At 41.8% G+C, this 22,935-nt stretch overlaps 1 protein-coding gene across 2 annotated transcripts in view; it reads right to left on the bottom strand.

The window, feature by feature from the left end:
- Nucleotides 1-22,935, bottom strand: part of vps41 (VPS41 subunit of HOPS complex) — a 256,233-nt gene that overhangs the window by 77,151 nt on the left and 156,147 nt on the right. For both annotated transcript variants that reach the window (XR_013576374.1, XM_078540140.1), the window contains exons 8-11: nucleotides 20,267-20,386; nucleotides 11,401-11,547; nucleotides 9,649-9,715; nucleotides 7,167-7,264 (exon numbers count right to left, since the gene is read on the bottom strand). Coding sequence is in view for 1 of the 2 variants with exons in the window: in XM_078540140.1 (XP_078396266.1) it covers nucleotides 7,167-7,264; nucleotides 9,649-9,715; nucleotides 11,401-11,547; nucleotides 20,267-20,386 (432 nt within the window). In the remaining variant the exon portion in view is untranslated. The remainder of the gene's footprint in view (nucleotides 1-7,166; nucleotides 7,265-9,648; nucleotides 9,716-11,400; nucleotides 11,548-20,266; nucleotides 20,387-22,935) is intronic.

The following is a 22,935-nucleotide window of genomic DNA, read 5'->3' as shown; positions in this document are numbered from 1 at the left end:
GGTTACAGGCTCCATCTTCGTGAAGGCACAGAACTTCGCGCATTTCGACCAGGATCAGGAAAACCAGGAAGCAAGAGCACTGGGATATGTGCAGATCTATTGTTTTCCATAGGGGCAGGGTGCCATCAACTGCACTTGTGATAACGAGCAGTCAACCATAAGGGCTTCCAGTGTCTGAACATTTAGCTGGTCTGTGATGCATCTCAGGAGTCTGTGCAGGATTCCCAGGAAACATCCATGACTCCGACAGCCTTAGTAGGTCTCAGAACCCGACTTCTTCCAGGGTCCAAATCTGAATTCATACGAACATATGAAATGGGAGCAGAAGTAGGCCATTTGGCCCCTCGAACCTGCTCCGCCATTCAATAAGATCATGGCTGATCTGTTTGTGTTTTGAATTCCATATTCCCATCTACCCCTGATGGCATTTGATTCTCTTGCCTAACAAGAATCTATCTACCTCTGCCGTAAAAATATTCAACGACCCCTCCTCCACCACCTTCGGAGGCAGAGTCATACAACTCTCAGAGAAAATATTTCTCCTCATCTCTGTCCTAAAAGGGCAACCTCTAATTTAAAAAAAAGTGGCCCCTAGTTCTGGACCCACCCACAACGGGAAACATCCTTTCCACATCCACCTTGTCAATACCATTCAGGATCCTATATGCTTCAATCAAGTCACTCTTCTAAACTCCAGTGGAAACAAGCCCAGTCTGTCTAATGTTTCCTCATAAGATAACCTGCTCATTCCAGTTATCAATCTAGTATACCTCCTCTGAACCACCTCCAACCAATTTACATCCTTCTTTAAATATGGAGTCAAAAACTGCACACAATATTCGGATGTGGTCTCACCAATGCCCTGTATAACTGAAGCATAACATTCTTATTTTTATGTTCAATTCCTCTTGTAATAAAGGATAGCATTCCATTAGCTTAATCATCCTTCTTAATTACTTGCTGTACCTGTATACTAACATTTTGTGACTCACGCACAAGGACAACCAGATCTCTCTACAGCTCGGAATTCTGCAGCTGTTTTAAGTAATATTCTGTTTTTTTTATTCTTCCTGTTAAAGTGAACAACTTCTCACTTTGCTACATTATACTCCATCTGCCAGATTTTTGCCCACTCACTCAGACTATCTATATCCGTCTGCAACCTCATGTCCTCTTCACAAGATACTTTCCTACCTATCTTTGTGTCACCTGAAAATTTAGCTCCCATGCCTTCACTCCCCTCACCCAAGCCATTGATATAAATTGCAAAAAGTTGAGGCCCCAGCACTGTGGGACTCTATTCATCACATCCTGCCAATCAGAAAAAGATCCATTTATGAATACTGTTTTCTGCCAGCCAGCCAATCTTCTATCCACGCTAATATATTACCTCCTACACCATGAGCTTTTATTTTCTGCAATAACCTTTGATGTGGCACCTTATCAAATGCCTTTTGGAAATCCAAGTACAGCACGTCGACAGGCTCCCCTTTATCCACAGCGCATGTTATCCCTTCAAAGAACGCCAACAAGTTGGTTAAACATGAGTTCCCTTTCACAAAACCATGCTGAATCTTCCCGATTACCTTGGGTTTCTCTAAGTGCCCAGCTAGAACCTCCTTAATGATCGATTTTAACACCTTCCCCACAACAGATGTCAAGCTAACTGGCCTATAGTTTCTTGTTTTCTGCCTCCCTCCCTTCTTGAATAGAGGAGTTATATTTGCTACTTTTCAGTCTGATGGAACCTTTTCAGAATCTAGCGAATTTTGGAAAATTAACACCAACGCATCTACTACCTCATTAGCCGCCTCTTTTAAGACTTTTAAGACTCTTTTAAGATTAAGGGTGAAGTCCATCAGGACCTGGAGGCTTGTCAGCCTGCAGCTCCATCAGTTTGCTCAGTACCACTTCCCTTGTGACTGTAACTTCATCAAGTTCCTCTCTCCCTTCCAACTCCTGATTTACAGTTATTACTGGAATGTTTTTATGCCCTCTATAGTGAAGACAGAAGCAAAATATTTGTTCATTACATCCTCCATTTCCTTATTATCCACTCTTCACTCCCCATTCTCACTCTCTAGAGGACCAACACTCACTTTACTTACTCTTTTCCTTTTTAAATGCCTGTATTTACATTTCTAGCTAGCTTCCTCTCATACTCTGTCTTTCTCCTGCTTAACCTTTTAGTCATTCTCTGTAGTTTTTTATATTCTGACCAATCATCTGACCTGCCACTCATCTTTACGCAGTTATATGCATTTTCTTTAAGTTTGATTCTTTCCTTAACTTCTTTAGTTAACCACGGATGGTGGGTCCTCCCCTTAGAATTTTTCTTTATAGTAGGAATTCTGAGTATTCTGAAATATCCCCTAAATGTCTACCACTGCTTCTCTATTGATTTATCCCCTAGCCTAGTATCCCAGTTCACTTTAACTTCAATAAAAATCTGGAATTAAAAGTTTGATGACGACCTTGAACCCATTGCTGATTGTTGTAAAGTTCACTAATGCCCTTTAGGGAAGGAAAGCTGCCATCCTTAACTGGTCTGGCCTACATGTGACGCCAGACCCACATCAATGTGGTTGACTCTTAAATGCCCCCTGAACAAGTGGCAATAAATGCTGGCCTAGCCAGCAATGCCCACATCCCATAAATGAATTTTAAAAAAGAGCTACGCATCTCCTCCGATGAGGATGATGTCGAAGGGGATGAGGGTGATGAGATCCTCGAAGACAAGGCTGCCAGCGATGAGGCCATCGCACTGGTCAGGTGAGGCAGGCACGCTCATGAGGCCCTAATAGCCGCAAGGTTCATGAAGGATGATGACGAGATGCAGTGAGGACAGTCCTGACATTCTCATCTTGCATTTGTCAATGTTTAACTCCTGTGTGGCTGATGGCAGCACACAAACCCTCAGTACTCAGACTTATGTCATGGAGACCCTAATAATGGTGCCCTAATAGTCTCAAGATTCCAGGGGGATGAAGAGGACATGCAGTGAGGACACTCCATGGATATTCACATTGCCTTTGAGAATGTCTGACTCCTGTCTGGCTGAGGGCAGCTCGCTTGCACTCTGTGATCAGGGTCATAACATGAAGATGAAAGCAAAATGTTCTGGATATTGGAAATCTGAAATAAAAACAAAATCTGCTGGAAAAGCTCAGCAGGTCTGGCAGTATCTGTGGAGAGGGAAACAGAGTTAATGTTTAGAGTCCGTATGACTCTTTTTGTTCATACCATGGAGACACAGCTGTGAAACGTTAAGTGCACTTTGGAAGTCTTCAGCACTTGTTCTGTTTAGGACCACACCATCACCGGACACAGATGCTGAAGAGATGGAGGGCCAGCCCTACCTCAAAGGGTAGCACACGGAGAGAATGACTGTACTCTGACAACTGCCCATGACATTCTGGCAGCATGACAAGCACTACTGAGGCGCAGGCATCACTGATGTGTCCAGTGAGTGTGAAGCTGGACCATCACTTTGTTCTGAAGGTTACACACTGCACAGGGGAGAGGGCCCTGGACTGAAACACTTACCTTTATCTTGTGTAGGAACCAAGGTTTCGCAACTGAATGACAGGGACACTGCTCATCATAATAAGGAACCATAAACAAGGAGACATTCTTGGGAATTTATTTACAATAGTGAACATTATGTACAAGTGATTAACACCTGTGTCCACACGATGCAATTACATCTTCTTAACCTTCCTAACCCTGCCGCTAAGTCTTCGTGCTCCCCTGACATCCACAGTGGAGGTGGAGGCAGCTTGCTGACTGCCACGTCCTGTTGTCTCCTCTGGAGGCTGTGGACTACTTTGGATATCCCGCTGTGGGCCAGGTGCACCCTCCTCGGCCTGTAGAGCAGAGATGATGGGGTCATAGGAAGAGAGGACTTGGATTGGCCGGACATTCCTGGAGTCACCTGGGTGGATGGCCCCGGGGTGTTGAGTTTCTGGTGGTCCTCCCTGTGGGTGCCTGACGGAAGCTGGAGTGAGATCGAGCTGCCCCACACCCCTCTCGCATTGACACTGTTGGAGGCCAACTATGGCGTCAGTGATGGAGTTCAGCATGGGCAGCACTGCAGGACCATTGTTCTGGACCAAGGTCTCCATGGTAGCCGCCATCCTGCCAGCGTTGACCTCTATGAGTCAGCATGTCAGTGCTATCATCTCAGGCTGAAGGCAGATGAACTTTTCCACCGTCACTTTCAATCTGAGGATTGCACCAGACATCCCTTCCTGATGTTCCTGTGATTGTCTTTGGAGCTCCAGCAACTGACTGAGGACTGAATCCAGAGGCACATCATCTGACTCGGACTCAGCAGATTCCTTGCATCCAGCAGTCCTCGGATGTCCCTGCCTCTGCCTACTGTGGAACAGGTTGTATGCTGTGTTCAACAGAATGTGATTCAGAGGCTACTCTACATCTAGGTCCCACCGAGGTATGTGTTGCTGCACTGGTGGAAGGTGTGGTGAGTGCCGTGAATGGTTTTCAATGGTGCTGCCCTCAGGGTCCTCATCCAAAGTGCCATCAGCACTGATTCAAGGTCAAGGATGCCTGAGAGTGATGTGACAGATGTGCCTAGGAGAGTAAATGGAGGTTATTAGTGCTTGGCAGCCTCATAACAAACAGAACAGTGGACTCAGAGTAGTGTTGATAGAGGGATGACGTGGTGCAGGATCCTCATGTGGATGCTTGCCACCAGCCTCACCATTGCCGCAGGAACAGTCCACGTCCTCTCCGGCTAGCTCAACACACGATTCTTGAACGGAGTGAGGACTTTGATGACCAGCACTCCATCTTCGGTCTGGGACCTCTCCCGATGATTGTCTGTGATCTTGTCCTGCACAAAAACAGATGGAGACAGTGTAAGCAAGCCGTATGCTCGGCCAAATAAGCAGGATACCAGACATGCGTGTGTGCTGAGTGGAGCCATGGATGGGATGAGGAGGTGATCTCCAGAGGAGATGAGGCCAGATGGAGATGTGAGGGTGGGTGTGAGAGAGTGAGTGGTGATGCCCCTTGAGTTGGCAGTGAGTGAGATGCCAGTGAACGTGTGTTGGGCTTGTGAGTAAGAGAGTTTGGAGTGGTGAGATGGTTGTCTTACCCTGGCGGCACGGATGAGATCATTCATCCTCTTTCTGCACTGGATTGCCACTGCCTCCCAAGCTGGAGTAGTGAGACTGAAGGGCCTCCTGTGGCAACAGTGGGGGTAGTGGACATCGCGGCGGACCTCCACAGCATCCAAAAGGCATCCTATGGATGCATCACTGAACTGGGGGGCTGCACTCTTCTTGGCTTTTGGGGCCATGTCTTCACCGGAGCAGTCCTGGGCTGCAAGCATCGAGAACTGTGCGCGTGGTTGCAGTTTGAATATGGTGCCCAGAGTGAGGAGATGGTGAGGTAACGGTGTGGCGGGCAAATCGGATCCAGCCACCAATGATCTGGCGTGACTGCGTAATTTATGAGGCGGGAAGGGGACGATATGGTGTGAAAGTCTGCCATTGCGCCCGGCGGGTAAAACATCTTTTTTAACGCCCGCTACTGCACTTAGTGCAAATCTGGGACGATTCTGCCCAATGTTTTATTACCAGGCTGTGACTCTAAAGCAAGTGATGTTAGCTTTGCTGGTTTTAACACCTGATAAATAGTATGCTTTATTATAAATTGAGGTTATTTCAAAGAATTAAATCTTTCACAGGATGAAATACTTTGGAAATGGCACTTTTATTCCTTTTTGCACCACACAAAATCCCTGTAAATAGAAATCCTCTCACGTCATGACAAAAAATTTCTTATGGCTTAATTTATTCCCTATACAGAATATCAAACTTTCATTATATTTTCAAAATTTCCTGCAAGAAAAAATACTGAACATAGTAGAGCTATTGGTACATTTACATCCTGTAGATTGCCTACAGATGTGTTAATTCTCACTTTCACACATTGTTCAGAAATAAGTACTGCATTAAATTTGGAGAAGTACTTAAGACATTTCTCACTGAAAGTTTTAACATTACCCAAGAGTCTTTTTAGGCAGATTATATGCAAGCAGAACTGAATGCAAAGTAACTATGCCCCTCCACCTGACTAGATAACACAGAGACTCATTCAATATGCAAAAATATTAAATAACAAGGTGCATGGGAGTAAAGGGGGTGGTGGAAGGAGGGCAGTGCAAGCAAGTAGCGTATCCATATCACTGAAGATTTATTCCCTTTGTGATGGTCAAGTCAAAGCTTATTTAGTTATTGTCTATCTTAATTCTCTAACATAGAAGAATAATGGTAAATGAAAGAGTTCCCAAGACATTAAGGTTTGATTTTCTAAGAAGAAATTGAAAAATACAATATCCTGTTATAGCTGTACCAGTCAACAAGGGATGTGCGATACAATGGATACCTTTGCACTTTGGTGTACATACTGAAAATATTGACCAAATGTCTGTCAATGAGTTGCGTAACTTCCCAGGGACAATCTAACTACAAATAACTAATTTCAACAATGTGCACCTGAATGACAGATTATAAAAAGAGAAATCTATCGGAGCATTTTTATCGGGTGGGGATAGTGAGTAGAAACTTTAGCAGTGAAGGTTGAAGGATAAGCATCAAGAAAAGGCAAAGGACATTCAAAAACAAGGGTTTTAAAGAGAATGACGGGGGTTAAATTATTAGGAGAGGCTGTATACTCAAGGCTTTTATTCCCTTGAATATAGAAGATTGAGGGTTGATCTGATGAGGGTGTTTAAAATGTTCAAAAATTTGATTGGATAGATAGAGAGAAATGATTTCCTCTGATGGGGGGAATAAAGAACAAAGAAACAATTTTAAAATCAGAACTGGCCATTCAGGAATGAAATCAGGAAACACTTTCACAGAAGTTTTACTGTGAATCCCATAACTTTGAGCTTAACTGTCATGTGAAACTTGGTCACGAGTGATATCATACAATGATCTGACAGAAAAGAGAATAAAACGGTGGACCTTTGTTTTACAAAGGTCAAATTTCTCAACCACACAAATCCATTATTTTAGTATTGTTTTTAAAAACCAATGCACAAGAAGAGTCTGAACAAAAAGTATTCCTCCTACTCTTCACCTTTCCTTTAACTGCACAGTCTTTAAATCGCTACTGTTTGAATATTCCTTTACCGTTTGTTCCAACATCTCGTTCACATACATTAGGAGAACTAGACGCTCGCCAAGTGGTGCAAGTCCACTGATGTGAAACTCTGACTCGAAGGCAGACACTGCAAAGAAAAACATTACACATCACAGACACTTTTTTTTAATCTTCAGAGATGCAAAGCACCATTAGTTTACTCAAGTTATGACTCAGTTAATGTTAACATTTCAAAATGAATATTGATAAATTGTGTCCAAATTAATGAGAGCCAAGTGAGAAATAACAGTGGGTGGACTCTCCAATGAAGCTATTTCGCCTTTAAAAAAAGTAATTTTCTCCATGTGTCCTAATCTTATCCTTGGTAAGATTACAGCTCTTAAAAACGCTGTTACCGTACAAAGTGCTGAAAAATGTCTGAGTGCATCGCTATATTTATAAAGTCACGCAAAATCCATTAGATCTAAAGAATGATCCTTGTCATTTTTTTGGTTGAAATACTCGAGAATTGTTGTAGAGCAGAGGGTAAAAGTTCAACATTATCACCAGAGCCGTATGGGCGTGGCTAATATCCAAAGATCTCCAGTTCATTATATGCACTTTTTGACTGAGTGCTCTCCCCTCCCCCGCAACTTGCACTTCAGGAATTTATCAGTTATTGATACCAGAGGTGGTATTGCAGGTCATGATCTCAAAACTTCTGTCATTTGGACAAAAGTGTGGGCTGTCTTTGCTAGAATAGCACTAGCTGAAGTGATGGATCTTTTCACAAATGGGCTCCTTGTGGGGTTGGAGGAATGGTAATGCTGTGTGAGTAACCAGAAATGCAGAACTTAATTTTAAACAGATTCAGCTTAATGGAGCTATGGCAATTGAACCCATGCTATGAATCTTTTTCAGATAAGTCCTAGCTGGTGCTAAAGCCTAACTTGGCCTCTGGTTAAGGCAACACATCCCCAGAATAACTATCATGCTTACAGACTGCTAGCAAACACTGCAGCCCATTATGAAATCAACTGCATTTCATTAAGGGGATACTCAATAACCTTGGTCTGCAGGCAGACCAAAAATATGCAGCCAAGTATTTGGATATGCTGTTAGCAGAAGGCTGCACTCATTTTCAGATGTGCAATAGTATATTACCGTACTGCAGGAAAGTGGCCTACATAAAAGCTCACTAAAAAAGCTTCCTTACAAGGATATTGCACAGTACACATAAAAACTGGGATGCCCTTTACTGCAAAAATACTGCCAATGAAAATGGTAGCAGGATAATTAGATCTTGAGTTTTCGTAAGCTAGAGTCCAACAACTTGCACCTTTTATTCCAACTGGAGCACAGAGGTCTCTGCATTCCCTCCAGAGCACTAGGCCCACATTTTGAAGGCTGGTTTTGCTGTTTTTATACTTCAGTTAGGAAAAGAAAAAGTAGAATCAGTTGATAAAACATACAACTGGCTTGTGTAACTTATACAGTTATCACTGCCATCACAGAGGCTGTGCAACACCTTACCCCATAGTGGTCTGCAAAGTCGGACCTGTTATAAACCCAAATAAATGTCCCATTTCTGTAGTTAATACCCGTTGTGCAATCTAGAAACCCCAAGTACGCTTGTAATTATTCAAGCCTGCTTGAAAACCGCCTCCAAACCCTAGTCATGGCCACTGATGAGCCTAAAAGCCTAAATGCTTACTGCACAGTGTTTGAAGGTCCTTGGTGTGATAATTGGTTGATGATAAAAAAGAGAAAACACATTGTTGTTTGTTTTTCAAAGAGCCGTTGTCAAAGCAATGAAGAGAAGCACTTCAGCATGAGAAATTACAGTATGTTCCTTGTTGGCACTCTTATGTATCAGGCCAGAGTCTCTATACAATATCAATCATTCTCACCCTGAATCCACGCAATTCCTCATGTTGACAACCTGGGCTTCTTTCTGACCAGAATTAGGTGTAATGACTGAATGAGGGACAGTTTAACTTAATGGCCAAAATAGTCTTTTGGTACAACAGAACATTGCACTGGTTACATACATTCTTACGCTACTCAAACTTGTGGGTTTTTCACATATGCAGAAGGATGTGAGCAATAAAGCCCTATTAGGAAAGCTTCTTGATTGAACATAACTTGTCAGCACTTGTTTTGCTCATGGGTATATATGCACTTTGTATGATCCAATGCTTCTGCATTGTATGTCCTAAAAATGGCTTCATGTACTTTCTTTCTAAAATTCAACATTCCTTCAAACTTCTGTGGAAAGTGTTTCAACTAGCAGGAGCTTCAACAACCAGGGTTGAATGAGGAGATTTCTTTTTGCATAACAAACCTGACAAACTCATTAAAACTGACAATCGCATTATATTCATGATAAAAAAATTAGACCACACGACATTCAAAACTAATTGCTGTGCTTGCAGTTCCTGTAGCAACTCAACTAGCTAATGACAGAATTACTATTTCACAAAGATGTGCGTTGAAGTAGAAACGTGGCTGACTTAAGAGAAGATTTTTTACCGATTTCAACATAACGAGTGGGCAAGTCCCTCAGATCAGTGGGATCACGCTCCTTCACCACACATACCTGAAAAAAACAAGATGGCTTACAAATTAAAACAATCAAAAATTCTCCTCCTGATCAGAGGGTGCCACCTACTATGGCATTTTACAATTTATGAGGTGATGCTGTGTTCCAAACAAATTGCTCTGTCCTAAGTCACTTTCTAATCCTTCGCTATAAACATATCTGAAAGAGCATGTGAATGACAGTACACCACATTCTAAGGGAGTATGCCCAACATTTGTGTCAACATCAACAGGTTTCACTAACATAAGCATGTTAAAGACGCATCACACAGAACTTCAAATATCTCCCAATTTTCTTTACTTTGGCCTATAGTACAGAGTAAAGACAAAGGTGCAAAAATGCTGTTCTCTTGAGAGTGCTTTTAACCAAAGGTGTTTTAAGAAAACATTTCAACTCACTACATCCTCCAATTCACAAAGAACCCTAAAATAACATTGTCCTTCCTGCATTTACAGCCTGTAACTCTGGTCCCTTGTTTCCCCAGCTTCTCCATTTATAGCCTCTAAGTATGGTCTCCACCCCTTCCCTCAGCATCTGCATTCAAGCCTTTAGCTGTAGTCCCCATTGCCTCAGCAAAGCATTCAGTCTACAACTGTTTTCCCAACCCACCCCCACTCCAACCCTACCTGCCAAGGTAGACCAGATCTCAGGCTGCTTTGAAGTCAAGCCACTCCCCTGCGCTCCCAAACCCCCTCACCCGCCCGTATCCAAACCAACCTCTATGTGCAACAGAGTCAGCTCAGGTGGCTTGCTGCAACAGATGTAATTGGAGTCTTCTAACAAGGTAGGAGACAACTTCTTGAGATTTGTCATGGTGAGGAAACTGGTATTTTCAACAAGAAAAAAGTCATGGAAATTTAAAACACATTCAACTCTTTCTTCCACAAAAAGGAAGTAAAAACAAAAACACTTGGACTTTCTTTCCCCTTGAAGTGTAGAGACGGTAAAACTAAATGATAAATGACAGGCTCTATTTGCAAATTCTAACAAATCTCTTCATGGATCAAGATCTAAAGCAATGCAAGCCAACTGGCATAAAATTTAAAAATCCGCTATAAATCACTACACTTACTGTCGTGAACTGAGGGAGAAAAACAGCAGATTGGATTTTTATTTGAACAGATTTTAATCTATTCAGTTTTATTTTTCATTTAAGCATTCTGAGCAACTGTCAAGAAAACGACCAGGGAAAGAATGCATAAAATATTTCAAATAAATTTATGATGAGTTACTTTCGATTTCAGTGGTGCTGTTTACCTTTTCTTTTTAAGTGCTTTGGCTGCCGCAGCAAAATAAATCTTTTAAAAATTATTACTGCATTCTAAAAAATTTACAATATCTACTGTGCATATTAAAAATATAGATACATATCTTATTCTTCCCTTTTACTTTGAAATTTGGTCATGTCACAGTCTCACCAACCAGAGAGCAGAGAAATCTCATTCAGGTCTCAGCTAATTTTGCTGGTCACTAGGAGATTTTTAACAAAGGCCAAGGGATAAGGGTTTCCCCCCAAAAATAATTCACTCACTAATCTAAAGATTGAAAAGTTTTCAAAATAAGAAATGTAACTAAGAAAATGCATGGACATTAGGATTAATTGCCTTAACTGATCTACCTTCATAATTTTGGGAGAATTTAAAACTTTCACAAGATTGCCGTTGATATTAACTGGAACGTACCTTAACAGATGTTGCCCAGCCAATAATGAGCGTTATGTTGTCTTTCCAGCAGAGGCTGCAGAGGTACATATCGGGACGAAAGTTTAAATTGTCTCGAGATATGTTTGTGATTCGTTGCTTTGAGCTAAAATCATATATCTTGACCCCCTGAAGGAAGAAAAGTAGCTTGAGTGTGATCAGAAAGGAGTTTTAAAAAAATGTAGAGTTTTTCCATTGAAATAAGTCACAACACAGCAGAGATGGTTCTTGTGAGAAGGGGGGAACCACCTCATAGCACATCATTTAACCATCTTGATGTATTCTATGGGCATGGGCTTTGGTTTCTTTTTTAAACTGTTGGCATGAACATGACGGCTCAAATAGCTTCCTTTTCTGCTGTAACCATCCTATGATTCTCGTCGATGATGAATTAAGACTAAGCATTTTCTAAAATCCTGCCCTGCAATGTCCAGATGTTTCAAGTAAAGGTGCTCATGGGGGTCAGTGGTCACCACAGTTATTACTACAATGAAAAGCAGACCTCAACATGATAAAGATGTTCTTTGTTGCCAATATCATTAAGGAAATCAACACTAAAATTAGGCATTCAATGGAAACATCATTGTTAAAATCACAAAGGTGGGGACACTTTAGAAGCAAAGACGACATTTTGCATTGTTTCTCTCATTAAGGCAGCACTCTTAAGATGCATCTAAACATTTTATACATGGATCATATAATAAAAAAGCAACTAAGTACTGTTGAATATGTATAAGATTTTCCTTAGATTACAAATGGAGTATTGTCATTTTTGGCCATGCCAATATAGCAAGGATAATAAGGGTCATCTTTCTCTTTCATTTAGTTGATGTAGATGTAGAACAACAAAGATACTTTTACAGTCTGATCGTTAAACTAGATAATTGCATCAGCAATGGAGTGTTTCGCTATGACCTCTTTTGTATTTGTGAATCGGGTATTGAGTTGTCATATGTTCCATGGTCTGTTCTGGATGATCACAGTTGCACATGGAATTTTTAATTTTCCATTTGTGCATCAAGCGTCCACATCTGATGCGGTTGATGCAGATGTGGTTTAGGGTTATCCATCAGCTTTGCAAAAGAACAAAACCAGGGATCTTTTACGTCAGGTCTTTCACAAGGCATTTGTGACTTCCCGTGAACATTCGGCTTTCCAAGCTTCTTCAGGGTTGAAATCACATTGTTGAAGGTTAAGTAAAGATGTAAAGTGGCTACAGGAGGATTTGGACATATTTAGTAAGTGGATAAGAAAATGACAGATGATATATAATGTGGAAAAATGTGAGGTTATCCAATTTTGTAGAATGAACAGATCTGCAGAGTATTTCCTAAATGGTAAGAGATTAGAAAGTGTAGAAGCACAAAGGGACCTGGGTTTCCTTGTCCAGAAGTCATTGAAAGCTAACATGCAGGTGCAGCAGGCAATTAGGAAGACAAATGAAACGTTAGCCTTTACTGCAAGACGGTTTGAGTACAGGAGTAGTGAAGTCTTGCTCCAATTGTATAGAAGCTTGGTTAGACTGCACCTGGAGTACTGTGTACAGTTTTGGTCCCCTTACCTCAGAAAGGATATTATTGCCATAGAGGGAGTGCAACGAAGGTTCACCTAACTTGTCCCAGGGATGGCGGGGCTGTGTTATGAAGAGAGATTGGGGAAACTGGGCCTGTATTCTGTAGAGTTTTGAAGAGTGAGAGGTGATCTCATTGAAACCTACAAAATACATCAAGAAATAGACAGGGTAGATGCAGGTAAGATGTTTCCCCTGGTTGGGGAGTCTACAACCAGGGGACACAATTTCAAAATATGGGGGAAGCCACTTAGAACCGAGATGAGGAGAAATTTCTTTTCTCAGAGGGTTGTGAATCTTTAGAATTCTCTACCCCAGAAGGCTATGGGAGCTCAGTCATTGAGTATGTTTAAGGTAGAGATTGATAGATTTCTGATTAACAATAACTTGAAGGGTTATGGGGGTAGCGTGGATAAAAGGCATTGAAGTGTTCGATCAGCCATGATCGTATTGAATGGCGAATCAGGTTCAATGGGCTGAATAGCCTTCTCCTGTTCCTATGTCCCTAAGTGTGCACAGGTCCAAACTTCAAGTGATGTTGGGGGATGTTGTTGAAGGCCTGATTGTATAGGGAGATGTTAGTATTCCTCAATTCACTGGACTTCCTGGAGAGTTACGGCATCATGGGGAATGGATGTGTGATGGCATGGGCAGCAGAGTGTTGGGGATTACTCAAAGGTTCCAGTGCTATATCGCATTGCAGTGTTCAGTTGGACCAAGTCAAGTGTGACTGGTCCCTATCTATGCACGGTACGCGGATACACAGTACACAAGGGCTGTTGTCCGAAAAACTGACGCTGATGATCCACATCCGCTTGTATTTTCCAGTTAATGGACCAGGCTGACCCAGTCTTCATCTTGGTGGACACCTTCTTCAGTTGGTCCTGGAAGGTTAGGGTGCAGTCCAGCTTCCTAGAGATAGTTTGGGCTGGAGTCATGTTGCATAATATAACTGCAGAAAGTCACTTTCAGGGTTTGCTTAGTGTTCCTGTAATGAAGATGGAATGCACTAACTGTTTAGTGCAGGTTTAGCTTTAGTTTCCAGAAATATTCCTCCATGTTATTTAGGCCCCGATTCAAAATGAACTTAATGTCGTAGATGATGGCTGCAAGTGTTGCGAGGGCAAGGTCATCGACATGCAAATTTGCATGAATTTGTTGGTGGCATTGAAGAGCATCGATGTGAGTACTGAGGTTTTGTGGAAATCCATTGTTGAGGAACTGCAGCAAGCTGGCATTGTCATCCAAATGCACACAGTCATCTATTGGCAAAATTACAATCACTAGGGAAGTGGTACAGAGCAAACTGATGGAGCTGCAGGCTGACAAGTCTCTGGGTCCAGATGGACTTCATCCTAGGGTCTTAAAAGAAGTGGCTAATTAAGTAGTAGATCTGTTGGTGCTAATTTTACAAAATTCCCTAGATTCTGGAAAGGTTCCATCAGACTGAAAAGTAGTAAATATAACCCCTCTATTCAAGAAGGGAGGGAGACAGAAAACAGAAAACCATAGACCAATTAGCCTGACATCAGTTGTGGGGAAGATGTTAGAGTCGATCATTAAGGAGGTTATAGCTGGGCAGTTAGAAAAATACAAGGTAATCAGGAAGAGTCAGCATGGCTTTGTAAAAGAAAAATCATGTTTAACCGATTCATTAGAATTCTTCGAAGGAGTACGTGCTGTGGATTAAGGGGAGCGTTACTGTGCTATACTTGGATTTCCAGAAAGCATTTGATAAGGTGCCACATCAAAAGTTACTGTGGAAAATAAAAGCTCATGGTGTAGTGGGGTAACATATTAGCCTGGACAGAAGATTAGCCGGCTGGCAGAAAACAGAGAATATGCATAAATGGGTCTTTGTCTGATTGGCAGAATGCGACTAGTGGAGTCCCACAGGGGTCCGTGCTGGGGCCTCAACTTTTTACAATTTACATCAATGACTTAGATGAGGAAAGCGAAAGCATGGTAGCTAAATTTGCATACCACACAAAGATAGGTTGGAAAGTATGTTGAGAAGACGACATAAGGAGTTTGCAGATGGATATAGATATGTTGAGGGAGGGGCTAAAATCTAGCAGTTGGAATATAATATGGGAAAATGTGAAGTTGTTCACTTTGGTAGGAAGAATAAAAAAGCAGAGCATTACTTAAATGGAGAACGGCTGCAGAATTCCGAGGTGCAGGAGGATCTAGGTGCTCTTGTGCATGAGTCACAAAAAGTTAGTATGTAGGTACAACATGTAGTCAAGAAGGCTAATGGAATGCTATTGTTTATTACAAGAGGAATTAAACATAAAAGTAAGGATGTTACGTTTCAGTTATACAGAGCATTGGTGAGACCGCATCTCGAATACTGTGCACAGTTTTGGTCTTCATATTTAAGGAAAGATGTAAACACGTTGGAAGCGGTTCAGAGGAGGTTTACTAGGTTGATACCTGGAATGAGTGGATTGTCTTAAGAGGATAGGTTGGACATACTGGGCTTGTTTCCACTGGAGTTTAGAAGAGTGATTGAAGTGTATAAGATCCTGAATGGTCTTGATAAGGTGGATGTGGAAAGGATGTTTCTTCTTGTGCTGAGTCCAGAACTAGGGGGCACTATTTTAAAATTAAGGGTTTTCCTTATAGAACAGAGATGAGAAGATTTTTTTCTCTCGAAGGGTTGTGCGACTTTGGAACTCTGCCACAGAAGGCAGTGGAAGTGGAGTCACTGAACATTTTTAAGGCAGAGGTAGATCGATTCCCTCGCCTAACAAGAATCTAAGATTATCGGGGGTAGATGGGAATGCAGAACTCTAAACACGAACAGGTCAGCCATGATCTTATGGAATGGTGGAACAGGCTTGAGGGGCCGAATGGCCTACTGCTGCTCCTATTTCATATGTTTGTATTGCTCAGCATCATCCATAGTAAATGTAGTATTTGAAGTAGGGAATAATTATTGCGAGTTTCAGCATCCACCCTTTAATCCAGAACATGTCATAAACTGAGGACAGGTCTACAAAGGCTGCACCAGTCCTGGATTTCTTCTGGAATCCTACCTTGATGCGCACTCAAGAAAACTTACTCACAGCAACAGAATCCTGCCTGTTCATCAGGGATTACTGACTCAATGAGATGCTGATTCTCCAGAGGATGATAAATTCCAGGGGTTTGTAAGTCACGTGCAAGAATGAGTTTGGCTAGTTTCCAGAACAGTTTATTCAGTTTGAATATGACAATGACTATCATTTTATTCCATGGTTTTGATGCATCCAGATTCTATGGTATTGATGTGCACTTTCAACAGCCATTGAAGTCCCTCAGGCCTAGCTAATGAAGGAATTCCAGCGGAGATACGTCTCCACTGACCACTTTCCCTTTCTTCATCGCGGCTAAGCCCTCCTTCACTTCATCTATGCTGATGATGGTGGGTTCTTGTGGAGGAATTGAAGTCGTTGTCCAGTGTAGTCAAAGATCTCTTGTTTGGTATTTTTGATACCCAGTTCTTTTGTGCTCTCTGCAAGTTTGGAGTCTAAGGAGTGGGACAGGCTTTTGAGATCCAATGTTCTGTTGGATTAGTGGCGCCAAGATGTTGTAGCAGGGCCCAGGCACAGTGACTAAAATGTGTGAAATCCACACCATCAACATACTCAATTCACCATCACATTTTGGCTTAGAAACTTTGGTCGGGCCTTTGAAATCTGTGCCCTACTGGTAGCACCGTCAAGCCGGTCCAGAGTCTCTTTTGTAGATCAGAGGGTTTACAATTCCTGGAAGCTATATGGGATGCTTTTCTTGGTGGCAGCAATATGGAGTCCAATGAACTGATGACAACATTCTGGTGTCATGGGGGTTTGGATCACCAATTTCTCAATTGCTGCCCTATAGCAGTCCCACTTGGCTTTGCCAGGTTCCACTGTGGCATTTGTTTTGACAGTATCTCAGTGCCAATGTGAGTGATGATGGGCTTCTGTTGGCTGTTAGGGAGGTAGGGAAGCATTCTGCAGAATGTCTGAGGAGGCTCCTGTTTTGATCTTTAGGTACAATGGTGAGGTCCAGGTTGTAGTTGTGTTGTCATTAAGCAGACTGGAAAGCTGTTCTCTGTTTTGGAAAGAAGGCCAGTTGCAGATCTTCCGTGGATATCTAGTCTGTGAAGCCTTCACCATTGGCTTTATAAGTCCACATAATGTGGTGGCCATTAAAGTCACCAATGTATAGGCCAGGATTGGTGCGCTTCAGGCCACTGGCTTTGCTCAATTCAAATTCGTGTCTTTGTACATGTTGGTAATGTGCAGCTCCCTGATCTTGATGGTGGTGATGCAGGTGGCATCTCCCACAGTTGTGGAGGGAAGGTAGATATTGAAATCCGTGATGGTGTTCTTCACAGATATGGCCAGGGCATATTTCAGGTAATAGTAGCAAGTCAGGAGGTTGCATCTGTTGTGTTTTCTACCTTACACAAACATGCCAAACACAGGTACTATACATGCTGTTGGGTGTTCGTACATGGTCCTGGACAGATGCTAATAATTTTTGCTGGATTCCATGTTCCATCGTTTGGGTGCTGTATTTGTACCTTTTGTCCAATGTTTAAGTTGGGTAATTCTTTGCCTGCATGTCTGTCATGTGCATCCTTCATTTTCTCCTGTTTTTCAATGAATGTATCTCGTACTCCTGGAAGTTTTGATGAATGACGACTGGGAAGGGTTGTTTGCACTTGCCTGCTGAACAATAATTCTGCTGGTGAAGGAATGGTTGCACTGAGTGGTGTTGCTCTAAGGTATAACATTGTGGCATGCAAATCTTGCTTAATTTGTAGGCATTTATCAGTTGCAATTCTGGTCTATGGACGTGCAGGTGCTTCGCAAGGTAATAATGATTCTTTTCAGTTTGTCGTCTTCGCCATTGTCTTGTTGATGCCATGAACGGTAATCAAGGTCAGGTCTCTGCATGCTGGTAGGCCAGCAATCACAATCAGTGTCCACATTATAGAATATCTGGGATGAACATGGCGAGTTGTCATAGCAACATTCAAGTATGATGGATCCTAGAGATGGAATCTTCAAGCCATTGTAGGCTATAAGCTTGGCAGTGGTTGGTTGAGCCATCACCTTCCACTTCTGCAAGTATATGTTCTTTAGTATACAAAGTGGAACAACATTAGCACCTACACCTATATTGATTTTTGTCCACACTATGTTTCTCAGGTTTCTGTGGGCATACAACATGAATAATGGTAAAAAGGCTTCGGATAGTTTAACAGTGTCAATACGTTCTGTGATGTTGACTGTATGGAATGCCTGCTCACTGTGTGTTAATGCTCTGGTCATCCTCATCATCCAACTTTGTTTGGATGCTCATTTTGTGGATTTTTGTTTGTGATATTTGGTACACTCCCTTTGTTTGTTGGAATGCTGTGCCTGTCTTACATCTGACCATGTTGTGGCGTAGAGCCACTTGTTCTGGCTTTGGTTTCCTACATTGGCACTTCCAGTGTCCTCTGGTGCCACATGCTTTGCCTATATTGTGGAAAGCTGGGCAATTTCTGGGTGTATGTATGGGTCTGCAACACCTGCATGGCTTAGAAGGTTTGTTTGAATTGGCTATATGCCAATGGTACATGTAGCATGTAGACTCTGTCTACCTATAAGGGTTGCTTCATACTTGTGTCCACTTTTTGTCCATGGCAGGAACAAATATTCAGCCTTGCACAGTTCTTCAAGGCTTAAATTTTGTGGTTCCACTTGCTTGCAGTTCCTTGGATGGCCATAGCCTATTGTTAGACATCAGGTCGATGGCGCTGTTGCTGCCATCCCACGTTTTTACTAGGCCCTGCCCACGAAGCTTTGATTCGGTGTGAACATGTCCCGACATTGAAAGAAATAATTTAATGGCGATGAAGTTCTTTTTTAGCCTTCTTCAAGCTAATGGAGGCTGTCGCTCAACAGACTCTTTTGCTTGGCCCTGTTACAAACGTTTGGTTGCCCCCACCAACACCACTGCCCTCACCGCCCCCCCACCCCCCCCCCCCCCCCCCGCCCCGGGTACTCCCGATCTGATGACCTGCAGGAGAAGCAGTTGCTCACGTTAATGGAGCCCTGCCCAGTGCTACACCTCACCAGGTTGTCTACCAGGTGTTCTCGTGCAAGCTGTTACAGTGGCTGAATTTACACTCCCTTGATTTACAGTTTTTTTTTAACCAGTACCAGGACCCAACACCTGCCTGTTGGAGCAAGATGTGATGTCCCGAACACGCAGATCTGCTGTGTACTGGACACCTGCACTGCTGCAGAATCACTCATGGAGCCTTCCATGCTACTGTAAGGACTGCAGATGTACTTGGTGGGTCTTCAAACTTTAACACACTGGAATTCTGTTGCATGTGGAGGAGTTCAGTGTTGCAAGTTCTGCAAAACTTCAATTCAAATCTTCAAACACCACCAGCTGCCATCATGTTGTGTTTTCTACCTTACACAAACATAGCAACCACATGAAGAGGATTGGTAACTCAATTAGGTGGATCCTTTTATTTGAACAGATGAAACTATATACAGGAATATCTGAGAGGGCTCCATCTTCTGTCCAATGATCACATGAGCATATACATTACATCTTATCTGGTGATGCACAGTAGTTTAGTACCTTAAAGGTATGCCACAACAGTATCCATGGATACAGTAGCGGCTGGCCTATTGATCATTGGTGTGTGATGATGTTGTGCATCTTCACATATTTGCTAGATACTTGCAGTTAAGCCTGGAAAGACGCTCAATGTTGAGTTGGAGAATTCCTGTTCCAGGGCCTATCTGGCATGTTGCTTGATAGAACCATGAGAAGGGAACAGTGAAGAATCAGTAAACAATACTGGGAATAAGGAAAGGCTTGAAAAATTGGAACTTTTTACAACTGGTGTAGAGAAGGTTAAATGGGATTTAATGAAGATTTTCAAAATTACCGAAGATTTTGAGGGTAAATAATGGAAAGATGCTTGCACAGCTTGACAACTGAGCAACATGAGGGCAGGAACTTAGGATTATAACTAGAAACAGAAAACAAGGTGAAACTATTTATACATAGAGGATTATTACAACATGGAATGCTTTATCAAATAGTTACTGAGGCAGGGCTTAATTTAAAAGTGAACTAAAGAAGTAATTGAAAAAGAATATGAAACAAAAGAGCAAAGGAATGGGAATGGGACAGACAGCTCCAATTTATAGTTCCCTTGTACCCAGAGCTTCCAGTGAGAATTTTTCAAGTTCCATATATTATTAGTACAGCAATAGATTTCATTACCACACTGTTTGACCATGCAACAAGGTTGCCCCTCCATTTGACATTCATTATGGTGCCTTCTCCTTCGTGTAAAATAGTTGTTTTCCACCGGTTCAACCAGTTCCGTTCATACAGCAGCAACTTGTAGGAAAGATTTGGGAAAGGGTTGTAGAGGAAGAATGAATAATAGAAAAGTTACTGTCAGAAAAGCACCTTGTCAAAATGCAATTCCTACAACCTTTGCACAAGTTTCTGTCAGTAATTATCTTTGCTTAACTAAATCAAATATAGAGATACATCCTTATAAAGATGAAAAGGACTTGTAATTATGGTCATCAGTGTTGTAGCTGTCAGTTGCAATGTACAGTTTTAAAAATCTAAATGAAATGCTGATTGTTAATTCTTGACTATTCTTTCCATTGCTTTTTATTTTATTGCATTTTTCAAATAGATTTGTAGCTTTCTGCAAACATCTATTTTTGACACTTGTAACCTTGAATCTGTATGCAACCTTATCATTGCCATTACCTTGGTAGGAAGTCAATGCAGTTATAACATCAACCACAAGGGGGCAGAACAATGCAAAGAATAAAAGAATGACATCAGTTACTGAGAGCTCGGTGAGCAAAAAATGAGTGTGATAAGAAGGAAATTACAAATAGGGAAGGAAAGAAATTAAATTAAATCCAAGTGAAGTAAAAACAAATCTCATCTGGCACCAAGGCTCCATCTATTTAATGTTGTTGAAATTGAGATTTATCATTATATTTTGAAATGTATCTTTAAATTTAGGTTAAAATGAGGGGGTCATGTGACTATTCCAGATTTGCCCGAGAATAAGCCTGGCTTAGTCAAGGGACTGGTGAGAAAAGCGCAAAGTTCTCACACTTGGGAACAAAGGGCAAGGGCAGCTGTGCTAACAGTAAATAAACGTACTGACTCCAAGCTTTTGGGGCAGAAGGGAAAGAGAGGGAGGAAAAGAACAGCAGTTGATCTGGTCAGCAAAGAGAAGCTGCAGGTTCACTGTGAACTACCAACAGCAGGTGTGGGAGGGAGATGGTCTCTAATCAAAGAAATGCATTCTGTAGCCATTTAAAGAAACTGGGAGATTCATCCTGCCTTGGACAGAAGGGAAGGAGAATCATCTGAATGGACTTTACTACTGGTGGTAGATTTGGGAAATACTCCAAAAACTGAAGGAAGTGCCTGGCGATGGTCATTCAAAGTTGCTACTTGGCGAAACAGGAAAAAAATGAACCCCCTGGAAGCTGGATGCAACTGTGGATTGTTTGCTATAAGGACTGAATTCTGTGGCGAGTGCAATGTGTGGTGAAAGGCGAATGTTCTTTTGTATAATTTAAAATATAAGTTGTCTAAAAAAGTGTTTAGTTAATATTGTTTTTAGTCACTTGTTACAATAAAAATCTTAAAAAGTGAAATCTTGTCGTCATCCTTTTCAGCTACTAACTGGAAGTTTGAATTTCTTTTCAGACATTATCTGCCTCCACAGGGCTGTCCAGACTCCTCTACCAACTTTAAACAGTGACGTCTTTGGTGCTGTGCACCTTGGAGGTGATGTATCTGTTGCTCTTGTCCTCCTGGGTGGTGGAAGTCACAAATTTGGGAGGTGCTACCAAAGAAGACTTGGCGAATCGCTTCAGTGCACCCTGTCGACAGTACACACACAATGCGCCAAAAAGATACCATTGTGTTAGACAATTCATATAAATGATATTTAGATACCATTGTCCTATCGTGTGCAACACACTGTTACAAGAATAATCTATATACAATGAGGGAGCTCAGTAAACATTAAAAGAGCCAAACAATTATTTGTAGTTGAAAAGCAGGGTGTTGGAAATCTGAAATAAAAACGGAAAATGCTGGAAATACTCAGCAGGTCAGACAGCATCCATAAAAAGAAAACAGAGTTAAAGTTTCAGGTTGATGACTTTCATCATAACTGGGAAAAGTTAGAGATGTAATAGGTTATGAACATGCGGTGGGTGGGATAAGGGCAAAAGGAAAGTCTGTGATAGGGTGGAAGGCAGGAGAGATTGAATGACAGAGGGTTGGTCTTACAGTATACTTCTGTTCCAGTGAAGCTCAACGTAAACTTGAGGAACAGTACCTTGCCTTTCGATCAGGCACTTTACAGCCTTCTAGGCTCAACATAAGAGTTCAACAATTTCAGATCATAAACTCTGTTCTCCAATTTTGTTTCCTTTTCTTTGCATATTTCGGTTTTTCTCCTATTTTCGTTTTTAGACAGCAGCACACCTGCTCTAGGCACATCTTTTGTTTCTTTTCTTGCCCCATCACCATTCCCTTTGGCCCTGTAAGACTAACCCTTCTGCTTTCATTTTAGTAGTAATATCTTAGCCTAGTGATAAACTTGAGCACAAGGCAAACTTTCCATTAGTTGAAGGTTTTCACTTTGAATTGTTTAACACAGTGGAATCATTCAACCAGCACTTACCACATGAAGAATGCATTATATAACTTGAAACACATCACTGTGTAAAGGTAGAGGAGCCTGAATAGTGCACTCTGATTAGTTTCTCCACATTAAATAGATGGAGCTAAGATAATAAGTGGTCTCTTTCTTTTGACGTGGCCTTTGTTTTATTTCTTCCCTTCCCCATTTGTCTCCTTTCCTTTCTCACTTCCAGTTTCTGCTTGCCTAGTTT

Source organism: Cetorhinus maximus, chromosome 4 (genome assembly GCF_964194155.1).
Source record: "Cetorhinus maximus chromosome 4, sCetMax3.hap1.1, whole genome shotgun sequence".
NCBI lineage: Eukaryota > Metazoa > Chordata > Chondrichthyes > Lamniformes > Cetorhinidae > Cetorhinus > Cetorhinus maximus.
The sequence above is the reverse complement of the archived record's forward strand: the minus strand, read 5'-3'. Positions and strand labels throughout refer to the sequence as shown.